At 46.7% G+C, this 17232-nt stretch overlaps 1 protein-coding gene across 3 annotated transcripts in view; it reads left to right on the top strand.

The window, feature by feature from the left end:
• Nucleotides 1-17232, top strand: part of CPPED1 (calcineurin like phosphoesterase domain containing 1) — a 138784-nt gene that overhangs the window by 87659 nt on the left and 33893 nt on the right. For all 3 annotated transcript variants that reach the window (XM_010358682.2, XM_030924949.1, XM_030924950.1), the window contains exon 3: nucleotides 7952-8377. In XM_010358682.2, coding sequence (XP_010356984.1) covers nucleotides 7952-8377 — 426 coding nt within the window. The remainder of the gene's footprint in view (nucleotides 1-7951; nucleotides 8378-17232) is intronic.

Here is a 17232-nt window from a genome sequence, read left to right as displayed (position 1 = left end):
ATATCCCTAATAAAAAGCAACCTCAGGTCTTCTGAATCTAGAGCCCACCTATGGATCCCCTTGAAAAGCCAACCCCAAGGGCACCATCGTGGGGGCACCTATTAGAATGATGGTGAATGTGTCTCCAGCCCCACCCTCCACTGAACTCCAGACTCCTAAATCCAGCTGCCCTCTCAGCAGCCCATCCTTGAGGGATCATGAGTATATTGATAACTTTGGCAGTTTCTTTTCTTTCTTTTAGCGTGGTGGACTATACATAACGTTACATGTACTACCTTAACCATTTTAAGTGTACCATTCAGTGGCATGAAGTATATTCCTATTTGTTGTGCAGTCATCATCACCATCTGTCTCCGTTGCTCTTTTTATCTTGCAAAATGGAAACTCTGTGCCCATTAAACAGTAACTTACCATCCTTCCCTCCTGAAAGTCCTGGCAATTCTACTTTCTGCCTCTATGAATTTGACCACTATAAGTGCCTCATATAAGTGACATCAAACAGTATTTGTCTTTTCTGCATGACTTATTTCACTTAGCATATATCCTAAAGGTTCATCCATGTTGTAGCATGTGTCAGAATTCCCTTCTTTATTATGGTTGAATAATATTCCATTGTATGGATATACCACAGTTCGCTTATCCATTCATCTGTCAGTGGATATTTGGGTTGCTTCCATGTTTAAGCTATTGTGAATAATGCTACTGTGAACATAGGTATGAAAACATCTCTTTGAGACCCTGCTTTCAGTTATTTTGGAGACATACTCAGATACAGAATTGTTGGATAATCTGGTAATTCTATGTTTAATTTTGGGGGGAGTCACCATATTGTTTTACACAGTGGCTACACCATTTTTCATTCCCATCAACAATGCACAAGGTTTCCAGTTTCTCCACATCCTCACCAATGCCTGTTATTTTCTGTCTCTTTGATAGTAGCTATCCTCATGGGTATGGGGTGGTATCTCATTGTGGTTTTGATTTGCATTTCTCTAATAAGTAGTCGTGTTGGGCACCTTTTTAATGTCCTTATTGGCCATTTATGTATCCTCTTTGGAGAAATGTCTATTGAATCCTTTGCCAACTTTTGAGTTGGGTTGTTTTAGTGGTTGTTGAGTTTTAGGAGTTCTCCATATATTCTGATATTAATTCCCTATCAGATGTTTAATTTGAGAATATTTTCTCCCATTCTGTGGTTTGTACTTTTTTCTCTGTTGACAGTGTCTTTTGATGCACAAACGTTTTAAATTTTCATGAGGTCCAATTTGTCTGTTAACCCCCACTTTTTTTTTTGCCTGTAACAATACATCGAATTTTATATTCAAACTGAGCTTTTGATTTCTGCCTGTATCCTGTTTCTCTCCTAGTCTTTTCCCTGACAGTAAACAACATGACCAGCCTCCCAGTTGCTCAGATGTCTGGGAATTAATTTTGAGTCCTTCCTGTAACCAGTACAAGAGGATTCCTGTCAATTCTACCTCCCAAATATCTCTTAAATCCTTCCTTGTTAAACCTCTAATTTTTATATTAGGATATAGAAATACTATTGATTTTTATATATTTACTTTGCATCCAAGCTAATTTCTTTTATTAGTGCTAGGAGTCTTTGATGTTTTGTTTTGTTTTATTTTGCTTTTTGTAGATTATTTGGGATTTTTTTGTGGAGACAGTCTTGTCTTATGAGAATAGACTGTTTGATTTCTTTCTTTCTAATCTGTATGCCCTTCCCTTCCCTTCCTTCACTTCCTTCCCTTCCTTCCCTTCCTTCTTTCCCTTCCTTCCTTCCCTTACTTCCTTCCCTTCCTCTCCTTCCTTCCCTTCCCTTCCTTCCTTCCTTCCCCTCCTTCCCTTCCTTTCTTCTCTTCCTTCCTTTCCTTTTTTCCCTTCCTTCCTTCCTTCCTTTTCTTCCTTCCCTTCCTTCCTTCCCCTCCTTTCCTTCTTCCCTTCCTTCCTTCCCTTTCTTCCCTCCCTTCCTTCCCTTCCTTCCTTTTCTTCCTTCCCTTCCTTCCCTTTCTTCCCTTCCTTCCTTCCCTTTCTTCCCTTCCTTCCTTTCCATCCTTCCCTTCCTTCCTTCCCTTCCTTCCTTCCCTTCCTTCCCTTCCTTCCTTCCTTTCCTTCCTTCCCTTCCTTCCTTCCCTTCCTTCCTTCCCGTTCCTCTTTCCTTTCCTTCCTTCCTTCCCTTCCTTCCCTTCCTTCCTTCCCTTCCTTCCTTCCCATCCCTCTTTCCTTCCCTTCCTTTCTTTCCTTCCTTCCTTCCTTTCCTTCCCTTCCTTCCTTCCCTTCCTTCCCTTCCTTCTTTCCCATCCCTCTTTCCTTCCCTTCCTTTCTTCCCTTCCTTTCTTCCTGTCCTTCTTTCCTTCCCTTCCTTCCCTTCCTTCTTTCCCATCCTTCCTTCCCTTGCTTCCTTCTTTTTCTTCCCTTCCTTACCTTCCTTCCTTCCCGTCCTTCCTTCCCATCCTTCCTTCCCTTCCTTCCTCCCCTTCCTTCCCTTCTTTCCCTTCCTTCCCTTCCTCCCTTTCCTTCCCTTCCTCCCCTTCCTTCCCTTCCTCCCCTTTCTCCTCTTCCTTCCCTTCCTCCCCTTCCCTTCCTTCCTTCCTTCCCTTCCTCCCCTTCCCTTCCTTCCTTCCTTCCCTTCCTCCCCTTCCTTCCCTTCCTTCCTTTCCTTCCCTTCCCTCCCTTCCTCCTCTTCCTTCCCTTCCTCCCCTTCCCTTCCTTCCTTCCCTTCCTCCCCTTCCTTCCCTTCCTCCCCTTCCTTCCTTTCCTTCCCTTCCCTCCCTTCCTCCCCTTCCTTCCCTTCCTTCCCTTCCTTCCTTCCTCCCTTCCTCCTTTCCCTTCCTTCCCTTCCTTCCCTTCCTTCCCTTTTTTCCCTTCCCTTCCCTTTCCTTCCTGCCTTCCTGCCTTCCTTGCCTTCCTTGCCTTCCTTCCCTTCCTTTCCTTCCTTTCCTTCCTTCCTTTCCTTCCTTCCCTTTCTTCCCTTCCTTCCTCCCTTCCTTCCTTTCCTTCCTTCCTTTCCTTCCTTCCCTTCCTTTCCCTTCCTTCCTTCCTCCCTTCCTTTCCTTCCTTCCTTTCCTTCCTTCCTTTCCTTCCTTCCCTTCCTTCCATGCTTGCCTGCCTGCCTGCCTATTGCACTGACTAGGATTTCTAGTATGAATTTCAGTGAGAGTGTGAGATCAGACCTCCTTGTCTTGTTACTGATCTTGGGGGAAGGCAGTCGGTCTTTCACCATTACCTTTGATCATAGCTATACTTGTTTACAGATGTCCTTTATCCAGTTAAGGATGTTTATTTCTCTTCCTAATTCACAAAGAGATTTTATTAGATAATGTATTTTAAGGCTATTTGGAAAACAACCAAGATACTAGTGTCTGCCTTAATGAATATGGAAAAAAATAAATCATACCTCTCACAGTACCACTGATACAAATAAGAATTTTGTAATTATCGTTATAATGCTTTTTACTTCCTAGTTTTATTTTGACCGATTGCATTAGAGTTTTTTTAAGTGTTTTAAACACTTTGCAGCTTTCCACACTGCTCTCGCCATTCCCACCCAGGACTCCTCTCCATGCGGGTCAGGTGTGTGCTGACATTGGGATCCTGGAACTCTTGGCACCCACTTAGCAGATACCTCTTATCCGCCTTGCAGACCCCAGAACAATCCTTCTCTGCCCCTCTTCTGAGTCATTTCTTGCCATTTTTCAGAGTCTTTCCCCTTGTTTCCCTGCCTTTCTTCCTGTCCTTTATATACATTCTTTTTGTGAACACAGAACCCTGCATGAGACAGGAAACTCATTGAAGCTCTGTGTCCTTGGACAGGTTTCTATTTTTTTCTGTTCATGATGCTGGTGAGGTTGGCTTTGGCCAGCCTCATATACGATGAGACTGGGTTCTCATATACGATGGGACTTTTTTGAGACAGAATTTTGCCCTTGTCACCCAGGCTGGAGTGCAATGGTGTAATCTTGGCTCACTGCAACCTCCGCCTCCCGGGTTCAAGCAATTCTCCTGTCTCAGCTTCCTGAGTAGCTGGGATTACAGGCCCATGCCACCACGCCCAGCTAATTTTTGTATTTTTAGTAGAGATGGGGTTTTGCCACATTAGCCAGGCTGGTCTCGAACTCCTGACCTCAAATGATCCTCCTCCTACCTCAGCCTCCCAAAGTCTTAGGATTACAGGCATGAGCCACTGCGCCCAGCCACATGGGACTATTTTTCAGGAAGCTCTGCTAAGTTGTGCTGTGATCTTTGTTAATACTAAGTTGTTGTTAATATTTTATGTAACCCTACAGAGATTCTGATATATGCAAATGAGAGCTTGTTAAAGATCATGCAAACGTTTGCATTCAACTTGGCTTGTTGTAATCTAGGATTTACTCTTTTATTTCTAAATTCTTAACTAAAAACTATTTCTGTCCCTGGGGAAGATTTTCATTCCTTCCGAAACGATTTACTGGTTGTTAGGCACACACAGTGGGTCACTGATAAAAATGGAAGAATTCATTACATTTCGGGGGATGGGATGTGGAAAGCAGACAGCTGACAGCTTTGCATTCTTGTTTGTACCAGACTCTAGGCATCATTATCCTAGTAGGAATTCTTACAGCCATTCCGGAGGGATGGGAATTATCATCCCCATTTCATACACGATGAAACCAAGACTCAGAGGAACCAAGGGACTTACCCAAGGCCGTGCAGCTCGTAAGGGGCAAGAGACCAACCCCGGGGCACACTCACTCCACCGCAGCGCTTGTGACTCTGTGCAAGAGGTATAGAAAGTGTTGGAAAAGCTACACAAGAAGGAGGCTCATCTTTTTTTATTATTATTTTTCAACAATAGATAAATAAATAATTTTTTGAGACAGAATCTCACTCTGTTGTTGGAGTGCAGTGGCGCGGTCTCAGCTGCTCACTGAAACCTCCGCCTCCCGGGTTCAAGCGATTCTCCTGCCTCAGCCTCCCAAGTAGCTGGGATAACAGGTGTACGCCACCACGCCTGGCTAATTTTTCTATTTTTAGCAGAGATGGGGTTTCACCATGTTGGCCAGGTTGATCTTGAACTCTTGACCTCAAGTGATCTGCCCGCCTCGGCCTCCCAAAGTGCTGGGATTATAGGCATCAGTCACTACGCCCTGCCAAGAGGCTCATCTTTGCTGGAGGAAATTCAGGGAAGATGAGCTGCATGGTTTTGTTTTTGTTTTTGTTTTTGTTTTTGTTTTTGTTTTTTAACAGATTATTGGAGGATATTGGTGGTTTCCCCAAAAGCAGCATCCCTCTTTGTTTGGAAACACACATCATGTTACCGTGTGTAATTCCCAGCTCTTCCTTGTTGGTTGCTTCCAGACAAGGTTTCCTTCTCAAGTAAGCCTTTCTTTTGAACTGCCCCTTCTTAACTTTTCTGTTTATGGTCATTAGGGATTCGGACATTTTCCATACCTGCCTCAGTTAGCAGGTGAAGGGCCATGATTAATGCCTTTGAAAACCAAGAACAGGGGATGCTCTGCACCCCAGTGTATTATAAAGTCCTCATCCTGTGTCTCAGGGCAGCCAAGGGAAGTCACCCTAAGAGCGAGGACCTTAGTTTGTGACCAGGACCCTGTAGACAGCACCCTGATCTGGACCACCAAGTTCAAATCCCTGCTCCTCCACTGGTGTCCAGAGGAAGTGAGTCGGGGCACACACAGCTCTGAGAACAGTGCCTGGCCTGTAGGAAGTGCTAGAAAGTATTGTCAGTGATCGAATGTCCCCAAATCCCCAAGTCAGTGTGAACAGAAAGAAGAGGAAGTAAGAGGGTCCGCTTTCAGGTCTTTGAGAAAATCCAGTGAGGAAAGTGGTGATGAATCAGCCTTGGACCACAAGGGTCTCTTTGAGCGAGTTTGTTGTGTTCAAAGCCACAAAGGACTTGTCATTCCTAAACTGGCATGGGAAAAGAACCAACCAATGGAGTCTTAGAGAGGATCATGTAAGTCAACACAGATGCCTACAGTCCGGGTCCGGCTAAAGAAGCAATGTCAATCAATGGCACCTTCGATGCAGACGGCAGGTGAACGAATCCCAGCACCTCCGAGAGAGAGGCCTCCTGGTTTCTGGTGCAGGCAGAACCTGCTTCTCCCTAAGGTTCCCTCCACTGGGCTTCAGGCCGTGCAGCCACCTTCCATCTCTGGGGGCCAGTGGAATGCGCTCAGGAAAGGCTGGCTGACCCCTGCAGCAGGAGCTGGGGTCCGAAGCCCAGTCTGCTCAGCCTTCAGTAGAAGCAGGTCCTGCCTGCTCCAGGGACCAAGAGTCCTCTCTTCCAGGGGTGCTGGGGGTTTGTCTGCAGTCCACGTTGGCCTCATGGCTGGTCTGAGTTGATCTAGGCTGGCCCTGGGGCCCCGAGTCCAAACATTCATTCCAGCCACCTGGCTGGCTTCCTCGATCTTCTTTAAGCCCTAGAACCATGGAGCCAAAACCTTTGAGTTCTTTTTTTTTTTTTTTCCAGTGAAAATTATACATAAGCGTGGGCAAAGGGAGGAAGGAAAGAAGGAAGGGAGAAGGGAAAGGAGGGAAGGAAGGGAGAGAGGCAAGGAAAGAAAGAAAGTAGTATTTAGGTTGGTGCAAAAGTAATTGTGATTTTTTGCCATTACTTTCAATGGCAAAAACTGCAATTACTTTTGCACCAGCCTCATATAAAGGTTTTAAACCAAATGTAAGACTCCCTTCCTCTCTCATTCTGTTTCCTGGATTTAACCAGAGTTAACAGTTTTCTTTGAATCTTGGGGGACATTTTATTCATAATACATGAATATATGTGAGGCTTTTAAAAATTTATGTTTGATTTTATTCCTCTGTGCCTTATATTATTAACTTACTTTATATTAAAGATCTTCTCATAGCGTTAATATAGATCGCCTGTTTCTTATCTTAATATTTATTTATTTCATTAGGTTTAACTATTTCAGTGAGATATTGAAATTCTGAACTCTTACACATCTAACAATGTAACTAAAAGTAAATGGCATGAACCTTGGTAGAATTACAAAAAGAGACAGATCAATCCACAGTTACAGTGACAACTTAACCAAGTCTCTCAGAAACAAATATACATCAACAGGCCAAAAGAAAAGGATAATGTCACAGAAAATTTGAACCACACCATTAATGAGTTTGATTGAGTGGAAATATGAGGAACTTGGTATTCAACAGTTAGAGAATGCATGTTCTGCTGGGCGCGGTGGCTCACGCCTGTAATCCCACTCCTTTGGGAGGCTAAGGCAGAGATTCACTCTTGTTGCCCAGGCTGGAGTGCAATGGCTGATCTTGGCTCACTGCAACCTCCGCCTCCCGAGTTCAAGCGATTCTCCTGCCTCAGCCTCCCGAGTAGCTGGGATTACAGGCGCCCGCACCTATACCCAGCTAATTTTTGTATTTTTAGTAGAGATGGGGTTTCACCACGTTGTCCAGGCTGGTCTCGAACTCCTGACCTCAGGTGATCCACCCACCTGTGCTTCCCAAAGTGCTGGGATTACAGGTGTGAGCCACTACATCCAGCCTGATTTTCTTTTTATGAAGACAGGGGCCCACTATAGTGCCTAGGTTTGTCTCCGAATTCCTGGGCTCAAGTGATCCCTCCCACCTCACTCTCCCAAAGTGCTGGGATTACAGATGTGAGCCGCCGCACTCAGTCCACTAATATTTAATCTCAGAATTGACTTCACACCATCACTCAGCAACATGGGGCAGGGGGCCATGTAGTCATGGAATTTCTAAAGTGTCGTGGGGAAGGATGGGCAGAGGCCCCCATCGGACTTGTTGGTTTGCTTTTAGCACATGACTGCATTTTGCAGTTTCCATGTGCCAGGTCAAGTGGATTTCTAGATTACTCTCTCTTTTAATTTTATGTTAGTAAGTACTTAAGTTAGTCATTTCAAGTGAATAAGCCTCTGGCTGTCTCAGGACGTGACCCTCGCTCTTCCAGGGAAGCCGTGGCGGACGGAGCAGACGGAGGACCTGAAGCGAGTGCTCAGAACGGTGGACAGGGCAATCCCATTGGTCCTCGTCAGCGGCAACCACGACATCGGCAACGCCCCCTCGGCCGAGACCGTCGAGGAGTTCTGCCAAACTTGGGGAGACGACTACTTCAGCTTCTGGGTCGGGGGCGTCCTGTTCCTGGTCCTCAACTCCCAGTTCTACCAGAACCCCTCCAAGTGCCCCAGCCTGAAGCAGGCGCAGGACCAGTGGCTGGACGAGCAGCTGAGCATCGCGAGGCAGCGGCACTGCCAGCATGCCATCGTCTTCCAGCACATCCCGCTGTTCCTGGAGAGCATTGACGAGGACGACGACGACTACTTCAACCTCAGCAAGCCCGCTCGGAAGAAGCTGGCAGACAAGTTCATCCACGCAGGTAGATGTCCCGGGCCACGGGTTTCAGGGAGGAAGGGCACGTCTAGAGAGGGCATTTCCAGATCCTTCTCCCGTCCCGCTGCAGTGTGGCAAAAAGGGAGAGAGGACTAGGCTGGGAGTTCTGATCCCAGCTCTTGGACTTGCAGACTGCATGGCTGGCTACCTAATCCTCCTGCGCCTCAGTTTCCTCGTCTGTAAAACAGGAATAGTAATAGTAGCCCTCTTGCAGGATGGTTTCGAGGAGTAAATGAGAAAGGCCTCCAAGACATGGAGAACAGCCCGTAGCCTAAGTACTCAGTGTGCCATAGCTGCTCATAGTTGAAGATGGGGGTTCTAGAAGTGGCAGGAGGGGTTTATTGGGGGAAGGAGACCAGGTGGTGCAGGTGGGTGTGAATGTGGCTTGCATGTGCCTTAGGAGAAGGCAAGATGCCAGGGACATCTGCTTTCACTTCTCTGGGAAGCAGGCACCTTGCTCAAGGGCAGACGATCTTTAAGAGCCAAGCTTCCCTCCAGTATTCGTCAGCTGTGACCCAGGAAATCCTGGGATGTGACTTTAGTGGACAGTTCCTGGGGCCTGATCAGTTTTCCTCTGGCAAGGTGGATTAAGTTCTCTTCCAGAATCAGGAGAGAGTAATGGATTTAGTCCCATCTTTTGCCGCCAGTCATACATGTAACACGCGTGCACACACAGAATGAAGACGCTCCATTTCTGGAGGTCACATCTCAGTTTCTGACGGCGCTCTGAGGCACTAGCCCAGCCACCTCCTTTATTTTTCTGATAGCACCTGCTATGGGCCTTTCAAGAGAAACAGTCTATTCTAGGTAGATTCCCTGGGTTACCAGTGACTTGGCAAATTCCAGTTTTGCCAACGGTTGTGCCTCTTCTCTTTGTCCTCATTCTTCCTTTCACCAGGGCTTACTTTCTTTTCTTTCTTTTTTTCTTTTTCCTTTTTTTTTTTTGGAGACAAAGTCTTGTTCTGTTGCCCAGGCTGGAGTGCAGTGGCAAAATCTCGGCTCACTGCAACCACCGCCTCCCAGATTCCAGCGATTCTCATGCCTCAGCCTCCCAAGTAGCTGGGATTACAGACGCTGACCACCACGCCCGGCTAATTTTTGTACTTTTAGTAGAAATGGAGTTTCACCATGTTGGCCAGGCTGGTTCCAAACTCCTTGACCTCAAGTGATTTGCCTATGTTGGCTTCTCAAGGCCACAGGACGTGATCAGTTTTCCTCTGGTGAGGTGGATTAAGTTCTCCTCTAGAATCGGGAGAGAGGAACGGATTTAGTCCCATCTGGAATTACAGTGCTGGGATTACAGGTGTGAGCCACCACACCCAGCCGACACTTCCGTGTTTTCGAGACATTTTGCAAAAACCTCATATAATTGGAGACGTCTTCCAGCTGTTCCATGGAGATAAAGTTAGAAAACTTCTATTAAGGCCTTTGAAATTTCATGCCATGCTTCAGTTGGTGCAGAAAACTGTCTTGATGACAAGGAAAAAAAGCATCAGGATGGCATGCGCACCACCGTAGAGACTATTCTGTAACGGAGAATGAAGCCAGAGAGAACATTTAATGCCACGGAAGTGATTCCTTTCATATTCAATAGTGGGTTATTTTTGAGATGGAGTCCCGCTCTTGTCACCCAGGCTGGAGTGCAGTGGCACGATCTTGGCTCACTGCAACCTCGGTCTCCTGGGTTAAAGCAATTTTTCTGTCTCAGCCTGCTGAGTACCTGGGATTACAGGCGGCCGTCACCATGTCCTGCTAATTTTTGTATTTTCCGTAGAGGCAGGTTGGCCAGGTTTAGTTTCACCGTGTTGGCCAGGTTGGCCTTGAAACTCCTGACCTCAGGTGATCCACCCACCTCGGCCTTCCAAAACGCTGGGATTACAGGTGTGAGCCACCGCAGCCAGCCAGATCTAATGTTAGATGAGTAAAACCCATGACTGCCCTGAGTTCTTTGTTCTTATCAACCACATTCCTGAGTGGTATGTAGTTCTGTGGTTTTCCCATTGTAGGACGGAGCACCCCCAGATATCGAGAAGACCCACAGCTCTAAATTTATTTTATTTATTTATTTATTGAAAGAGTCTTGCTCTGTCACCCAGACTGGAGTGCAGTGGCGTGATCATGGCTCACTGCAGCCTCGACCTCCTAGGCTTAAGCAATCTTCCCACCTCTACCTTCTGAGAAACTGGGACTATAGGCACATGCCACCGTGCCCAGCTAATTTTTAAATTATTTGTAGAAATGGGGTCTCACTGTGTTGCACCTGGCCGGGCTTGAATTCCTGGCCTCAAATGATCCCCTTGCCTTGGCCCCCAAAAGAGTTATAAATTACAAGTGTGAGCTCTAACAGAGCATCCTTGGGAGAAGCCTGTTGACCACCCACCAAGGGCCCTACACGGTGGCATCGTATCCATGATGCCCCAGCCCACTGCTCACTCAGAACTGCAACCCCTCAAGCTCAGGAACCATAGCTGTTGGCAAACCACAAGCTGGTCTGTGTCTCCAGTTATGCCAGCTCCCAGAGACTGATAGCCACAACCAGAATGGCAGTTGATTCATTTAGGGCAAGACTGCAGCCCCGGCCTCTGCCCCAGCAGGGCTTTCTCTTCCCGTAGGCAGAGCTACATGGGAAGCCCAATTATAATCAGGAGGCTGCTTGGTAGGCGTGAGACAGAGCAGGGGGGTTAGTTTCCTTATTCCACTCTCAGTGACATCAGGCGCTGGAATCCAGTGGCTCCGTCTCCGGAGGAGCTCACTAGCTGAAGGCTCTTGGTCATTTCATGTCCCTTCAGTTGTCTCTGTAGCCTGTCCACTGTCTAATCTGGGTCCCAGCAGCAGCTCTGCACAGTGCTTCCTGCTCTGCTCTTGCCCATTCTAGTTCATTCTGCACCTAATAGCAAGATGGGCATGTAACTGACTGCCCAGTGTGAGGCTTCCCTTCACCCCCAGGTCTGGCCCAGTTCCTCACTGCAGTGTCCAGGGCCCTTCTCAGTCACATCTGCCTTCCCCTCCAGCCGCTTCTGCTTCACCTGCCTAGGCCCACTCAGCAATTTTTTGTTGTTTGAGACAGAGTCTCACTCTGTCACCCAGGCTGTAGTGCAGTGGCATGATCTCGGGTCACTACAACCTCAACCTCCCGAGTTCGAGTGATTATCCTGCCTCAGCCTCCCGAGTAACTGGGATTACAGGCGCGCACCAACACGCCTGGCTCATATTTGCATTTTTAGTAGAGATGGGGTTTCACCATGTTGGCCAGGATGGTCTCGAACTCCTGACCTCAAGTGATCTGCCTGCCCCAGCCTCCCAAAGTGCTGGAATTATAGGTGTGAGCCACCATGCCTGGCCTCAGCATTTTTTTTTCTTGAGATGGGGTCTTACTGTGTCACTCAGGCTGGAGTGCAATGTTGTGATCATAGCTTACTGCAGCTCTGGATTCCTGGGCTCAAGTGATCCTTCCACCTCAGCCCCCCAAGTAGCTGAGACTACAATAGAGCACCACGATGCCTGGCTAATTTTTTATTTTTTGCAGAGATGGAAGGCTCACTGTGTTGCCCAGGCTGGTATCAAATTCCTGGCCTCAAGTGACCCTCCCGCCTGGGTATCCCAAAGCGCTGGGATTATAGGTGTGAGACACCACATCCCACCTCCCACTCAACTTTGACACCTTCTGTATAAGGCTCTCCCCTCCTCTGTGCCCCAAGTTCTTCAGCTTCTCTTATCCCAGCACTTGTCAAATGGATTTGCAAGTGTTGACTTGTCTGAATCCCCACTAAACTCCCAGCTCCCTGAGGGCAGGGACAGGGTTATATTCAGCTATGCAGTTGGGAGGCCTGGCTCTGATATTCGCTCATAATAAATGCTTTATCAGTATTTGTGGGATGAATGAATGAGTCAAAGCCTTTGAGCCAGGTGTGGGGGCTCACGCCTGTAATCCCAGCACTTTGGGAGGCCAAGGCAGGCGGATCACATGAAGTCAGGGGTTCGAGACCAGGCTGGCCAACAGGGCGAAACCCTGTCTCTACTAAAAGATACAATAATTAGCCAGGCCTGGTGGTGCCCACCTGTAATCCCAGCTACTCGGGAGGCTGAGGCAGAAGAATCACTTGAACCTGGGAGGTGGAGATTGCAATGAGCCGAGATTGCGCCTCTGCACTCCAGCCTGGGCGACAGGAGCATGTTCAGACCATCAAGTTCCCAACCCGTGGCCTCTGTGGCTTCGGTCTTAGGGAAGCCACTTGTGCCTCTCTCTACTCCGGTCCTTAGGCTGGCTCTCCGGGGTCACTCATCAGTCTGTCTCTCTCTTCCCAAGCATTCCCTCCCACTGCTTCCTCTAGGCAACACCTGCGGGTATACAAAGACACCTCTTCTTGGCCACTGGCCTAAGGGTCTTCACCCAAACCTGCTTCACAGAGAAGGCCAGAGATGAGGGCCCTTTCCGCAATTCCCTGTCAGTTTCCGCGGCCTGCCAAACCAGGCCCTTTGCTGAATGACCTTCCAAACGCAGAACAAATCTTAGGCAATATCAGAAAGAGATATGAGTCAGATGTGGATGCACTCTGCTGCAGGCAGAGAGACTTGCTGGGCTTGGAAGCTCAGGTAGGTGGACGCTCCTGGGGCCTCAGGTCACAACAACGTAATTGGAACTCATTTTGGAAAGCCAGAAGTTCAAGTGATATTTTGTAAAATTCATTAACTTAAAAGCTGGGATAAAATTGGGGGTGACGATGGCAGCTGGTATTTAATATGCCTTTGGTTTTTTCTCCCCCCGTGGCAATATTATTCCCTACTACTGTTTCAGTCTCATTTATCTCCTTGTGCTGAAATGCCAGTACTCAAAAATATGTCAAAAGCTCATCAGAATATCAGGGTAGCTTTTAATTATGATAATTGTGTTGTTATAAAATATCCTTTTAAAGAGCACGTCTCTCCCCAAACCACCGTGGAGGTAAAACCCAGCTTCCTTCCAGCAAGCTTAATGAATAATTCTGAATCATTGTGTGGGATGAATAAATGATTTAATAATGAGCATCAACAATCATCTCTCATTGTTGCATTAATTTTTAAAAGTGGGATGAGGTAAACGAGGAGGAGGGATGTCACTGTGCAGTGGACCACCGGGAGCAGAGGGGTGTGCTGTGTGAACCGAAGCCCGCCAGCCTCCAAGCTCAGGTTTCCCTAGAAACAGATGCATCCTATTTCTACTTTTGAAGCTCAGTAGAAAACCCTCTTTGTATGATACAAAAACACTGTCAATAGCCGGTACAAATAAACAGTTATCAGGGCAGGATAGATATACCAGTGTGAAGTAGCACCTGTTATTTTCTGTCTTCGTTTTCCCTGCGTGAGGATAATCAATTTCATCACATCCAAGGGATGTAAAAATTGGTTTTCCCCTTAATTTGCCTAATACCTAGTTGGAGTAGCAAAGACAGATAGTAGATAGTGAAATCTTGGTTGAACCGGGACATTGTCTCTGTTCCTTATGCCTCTTTCAGCAGAGGGTTAATATGTGATCCATTTAATATGGATCCCAATTTAGAAACTCAGTCTTAAAAAACAAAAGCTAGCTCTTTAACTGACCATGTTTCCCTTGATGTCTCGATACCTTTTCTTTTTTTCCATTCTCAGCAGAGAGATTAGAACTGTGTATTAGAGAGCCCAGAGCAAATTTGGCAATTATGAAAAATTCCAATAAGTTGATCTTCCTTGCAAAAGTTAATGAGTCATTTCACAGAATTAGAGTTTCATTTCTAGTATTTATGCTTTTTTAGAAAATGAGAGAGAGAGAAGATAAATCTTAGCCCATGGTTATAGTTTTAAGATTTCAAAGTTTTGGCCAGGCGCAGTAGCTCACACCTGTAATCCCAGCACTTTGGGAGGCCAGTGTGGGTGGATCGCTTCAAGTCAGGAATTCAAGACCAGCCTGGGCAACATGGTGAAGCCCCATCTCTACTAAAATACAGAAATTAGCCGGGCATGGTGGCGGGCACCTGTAGTCCCAGCTACTTGGGAGGCTGAGGCAGAAGAATTGCTTGAACCCTGGAGGTGGAGGTTGCAGTGAGCCAAGATTACGCCAATGCGTGCCAGTGTGGGCAACAGAGCAAGACTCCGTCTCAAAAAAAAAAGTTCAAAGTTTTAAAGAACAAAAAGGTCAAGTTCCCAGAATCGACTTTACAGGAAAATAAAACATCAAATCCTGCTCTGACATCCTTTGAGTTGTATTGCAATCACTTGTTTAGATCCTGATTCCTCCAGGAAACAGAAGCCCAGCCTTACTCACCTCTGTAAGGCCAGCCCCTAGCCGAGAGTGTCATATAGTACACTCTCATATAGCTCCCCAATAAGTAAATAGTGGTTAATAGAATTGAATTAAGCGTGATTCAAGTCTACTTATCAGCAGGTAATATCTGTATCACTGTGAATTAGTTTTCATGAACTGACTTTTTTATGGTGGTGGTGGGGGACAGAGTCTCACTCTGTCACCCACGCTGGAGTGCAGTGGCGCCATCTCCACTCACTGCAACATCCGCCTCCCAGGTTTCTCCTGCCTCAGCCTCCCAAGTAGCTGGGATTACAGGCGCACACCACCACGTCTGGCTAATTTTGTTATTTTTAGTAGAGACAGTTTCACTATATTGGCCAGGCTGGTCTTGAACTCCTGACCTCAAGTCGCTCACCTTGGCCTCCCAAAGTGCTAAGATTACAGGCATGAGCCATCACACCCAGCCCACAAGCTGACTTTTTTATGGGAAATGCTTCACCTAGAGGGGTCAATAGAACTTTTCTGTAAAGGGTCAGCTAGTAAACATTTTGGGCTTTGTGGCTCTATGGTCTCTGTAGCAACTACTCAACTCTGCCTTCATAATAAGAGAGCAGCCACAGACAGTGCATAAACAACAGGGTATGGCGGTGTTCCAGTAAAACTTTATTTACAGAAACAGGTGGTAGGCCTGCCGGTGATAATTTTCCAACTCTTGGCTTGGAGAAATGTTCCCATAATGGGGTGTCGCTCTTGTTCTCCCCAGAACCTTGTCCACATTCTGTCTGTGTCTAAGTCTAGGATGTATCTGACGACCCCATTGTGACAACTGCCTGACTCACGGAAGGGTCTGCCCAGAACAAGCCTCCTGAAGGTTCTCAGTGGAGGGCATGCCTGGGTGAGGCACATGTTCCCCTGAAGACCAGGATGTGATTTGGGGATGGAGTGTGGATAAGGGGGTCCATGGTACATGTAAGATGTCTAATAATTGGGTGATCAGCTTCACATGCATTAGAAAAAAATAGAACTATCTTATCAATTTAAAGAAAATGATTGAATGATCACGTGAGCTCAGGAGTTCGAGACCAGCCTGGCCAACATGGAGAAACCCCATCTCTACTAAAAATACAAAAATTAACCAAGTGTGGTGGCATGCATCTGTAGTCCTAGCTACTTGGGAGGCTAAGGCAGGACATTGGCTTGAACCTGGGAAGTGGAGGTTACAGTGAGCTGAGATCGTGCCACTGCACTCCAGCCTGGGTGACAGAGCAAGACTCTGACTCAAAAAGTAAAAAAAGAAAAAATAAAGAAAATGATTGAGTAAATAATAGTATGAGTACTGTGCAGATAAGGCAAAACTTGGGGATTTGTACAGGGGAAATTAGTGTCTGGGCTGGTGGGCGGGGGGTCCTGTAACCTGGCAGGTGAACAAACAGGATTTGGCTTCCTAAGTTACTTGAGATAAGTCACTAAACATTACTCTGCCTTAGTTTTCTCACTTATAAAATGAGGGTACTCACCCCAACCTTGTCGAGTTGGTGTATCCCTTAAGGGGAGTCGTATATAAAATCAAAAAGACAAGTCAGGCCAGGCGCAGCAGCTCACACCTGTAATCCCAGCACTTTGGCAGGCCGAGGCGGGTGGATCACCTGAGGTCAGGAGTTCGAGACCAGCCTGGCCAACATGGTGAAACCCCCATCTCTACTAAAAATACAAAAAATTAGCCAGGTGTGGTGGTGAGCGCCTGTAATCCCAGCTACTTGGGAGGCTGAGGCACGAGAATCGCTTGAACCCAGGAGGCAGAGGTTGCAGTGAGCCAAGATCACGCCACTGCACTCCAGCCTGGGTGACTGAGTGACACTCCATCTCAAAAAAAAAAAAAAAGCAAGTCACTTAGCACCATGTCTGGCTCATAGTGAGCACTCAGTAAGGGTGTGTTTCTTGTTCTGTGTGATCCCGAACCGTTTGGGGAACCCACAGCAGGTGACTGTGCTTTATCCATTAGCTAGACCAGCATGCTTCTCATCCCTGGGGTGCTGGCGTCCTTCTTGCAGGGGTTCGTGAGAATCTCCAGGACAGGCAGGCCTGGTTTGGGGACATGCCTGCTGCCTGCTGATATAGCTGTGTAGATTTGAAAGGGAAATAGTGATCAACTCTGTTCAAAATTCAAGCTATAAGAACTAAAGCTGGACAAAATTCTCTTGGCTCCTGGGATGTGCGGGAAGATAGACAGTTACAGCCAGTCTGAGATTTTTCAGGATAGATGAGGAATGCATGCTACTTTTAATTTTAACAAAAGGGGGTACTGGTTTAAAAGGATGGTAATCATTGAAGTAGATGAAAAATTCTTACGGAATTTAGTGATAAAATTTGATCCTTTGTTTATTTTTCAAAGCACACGCCTGTTTCAAAAGAAAAACCTTTAGACAAATTAAAGTTCACAGTTTAGTTGAGCAAAGAATGATTCGTAAATCCAGGCAGACCCTTAACCAGAATAGAGGCGCAGAAAGACTCCAGCACAGCCAAATGGTGAGAGACTTGTGGACAGAAAGAGGAAAGTGACCTATGGAAATCGGAAGTGAGAT

The sequence above is a fragment of the Rhinopithecus roxellana genome, chromosome 20, assembly GCF_007565055.1.
Source record: "Rhinopithecus roxellana isolate Shanxi Qingling chromosome 20, ASM756505v1, whole genome shotgun sequence".
Lineage (NCBI taxonomy): Eukaryota > Metazoa > Chordata > Mammalia > Primates > Cercopithecidae > Rhinopithecus > Rhinopithecus roxellana.
The sequence above is the reverse complement of the archived record's forward strand: the minus strand, read 5'-3'. Positions and strand labels throughout refer to the sequence as shown.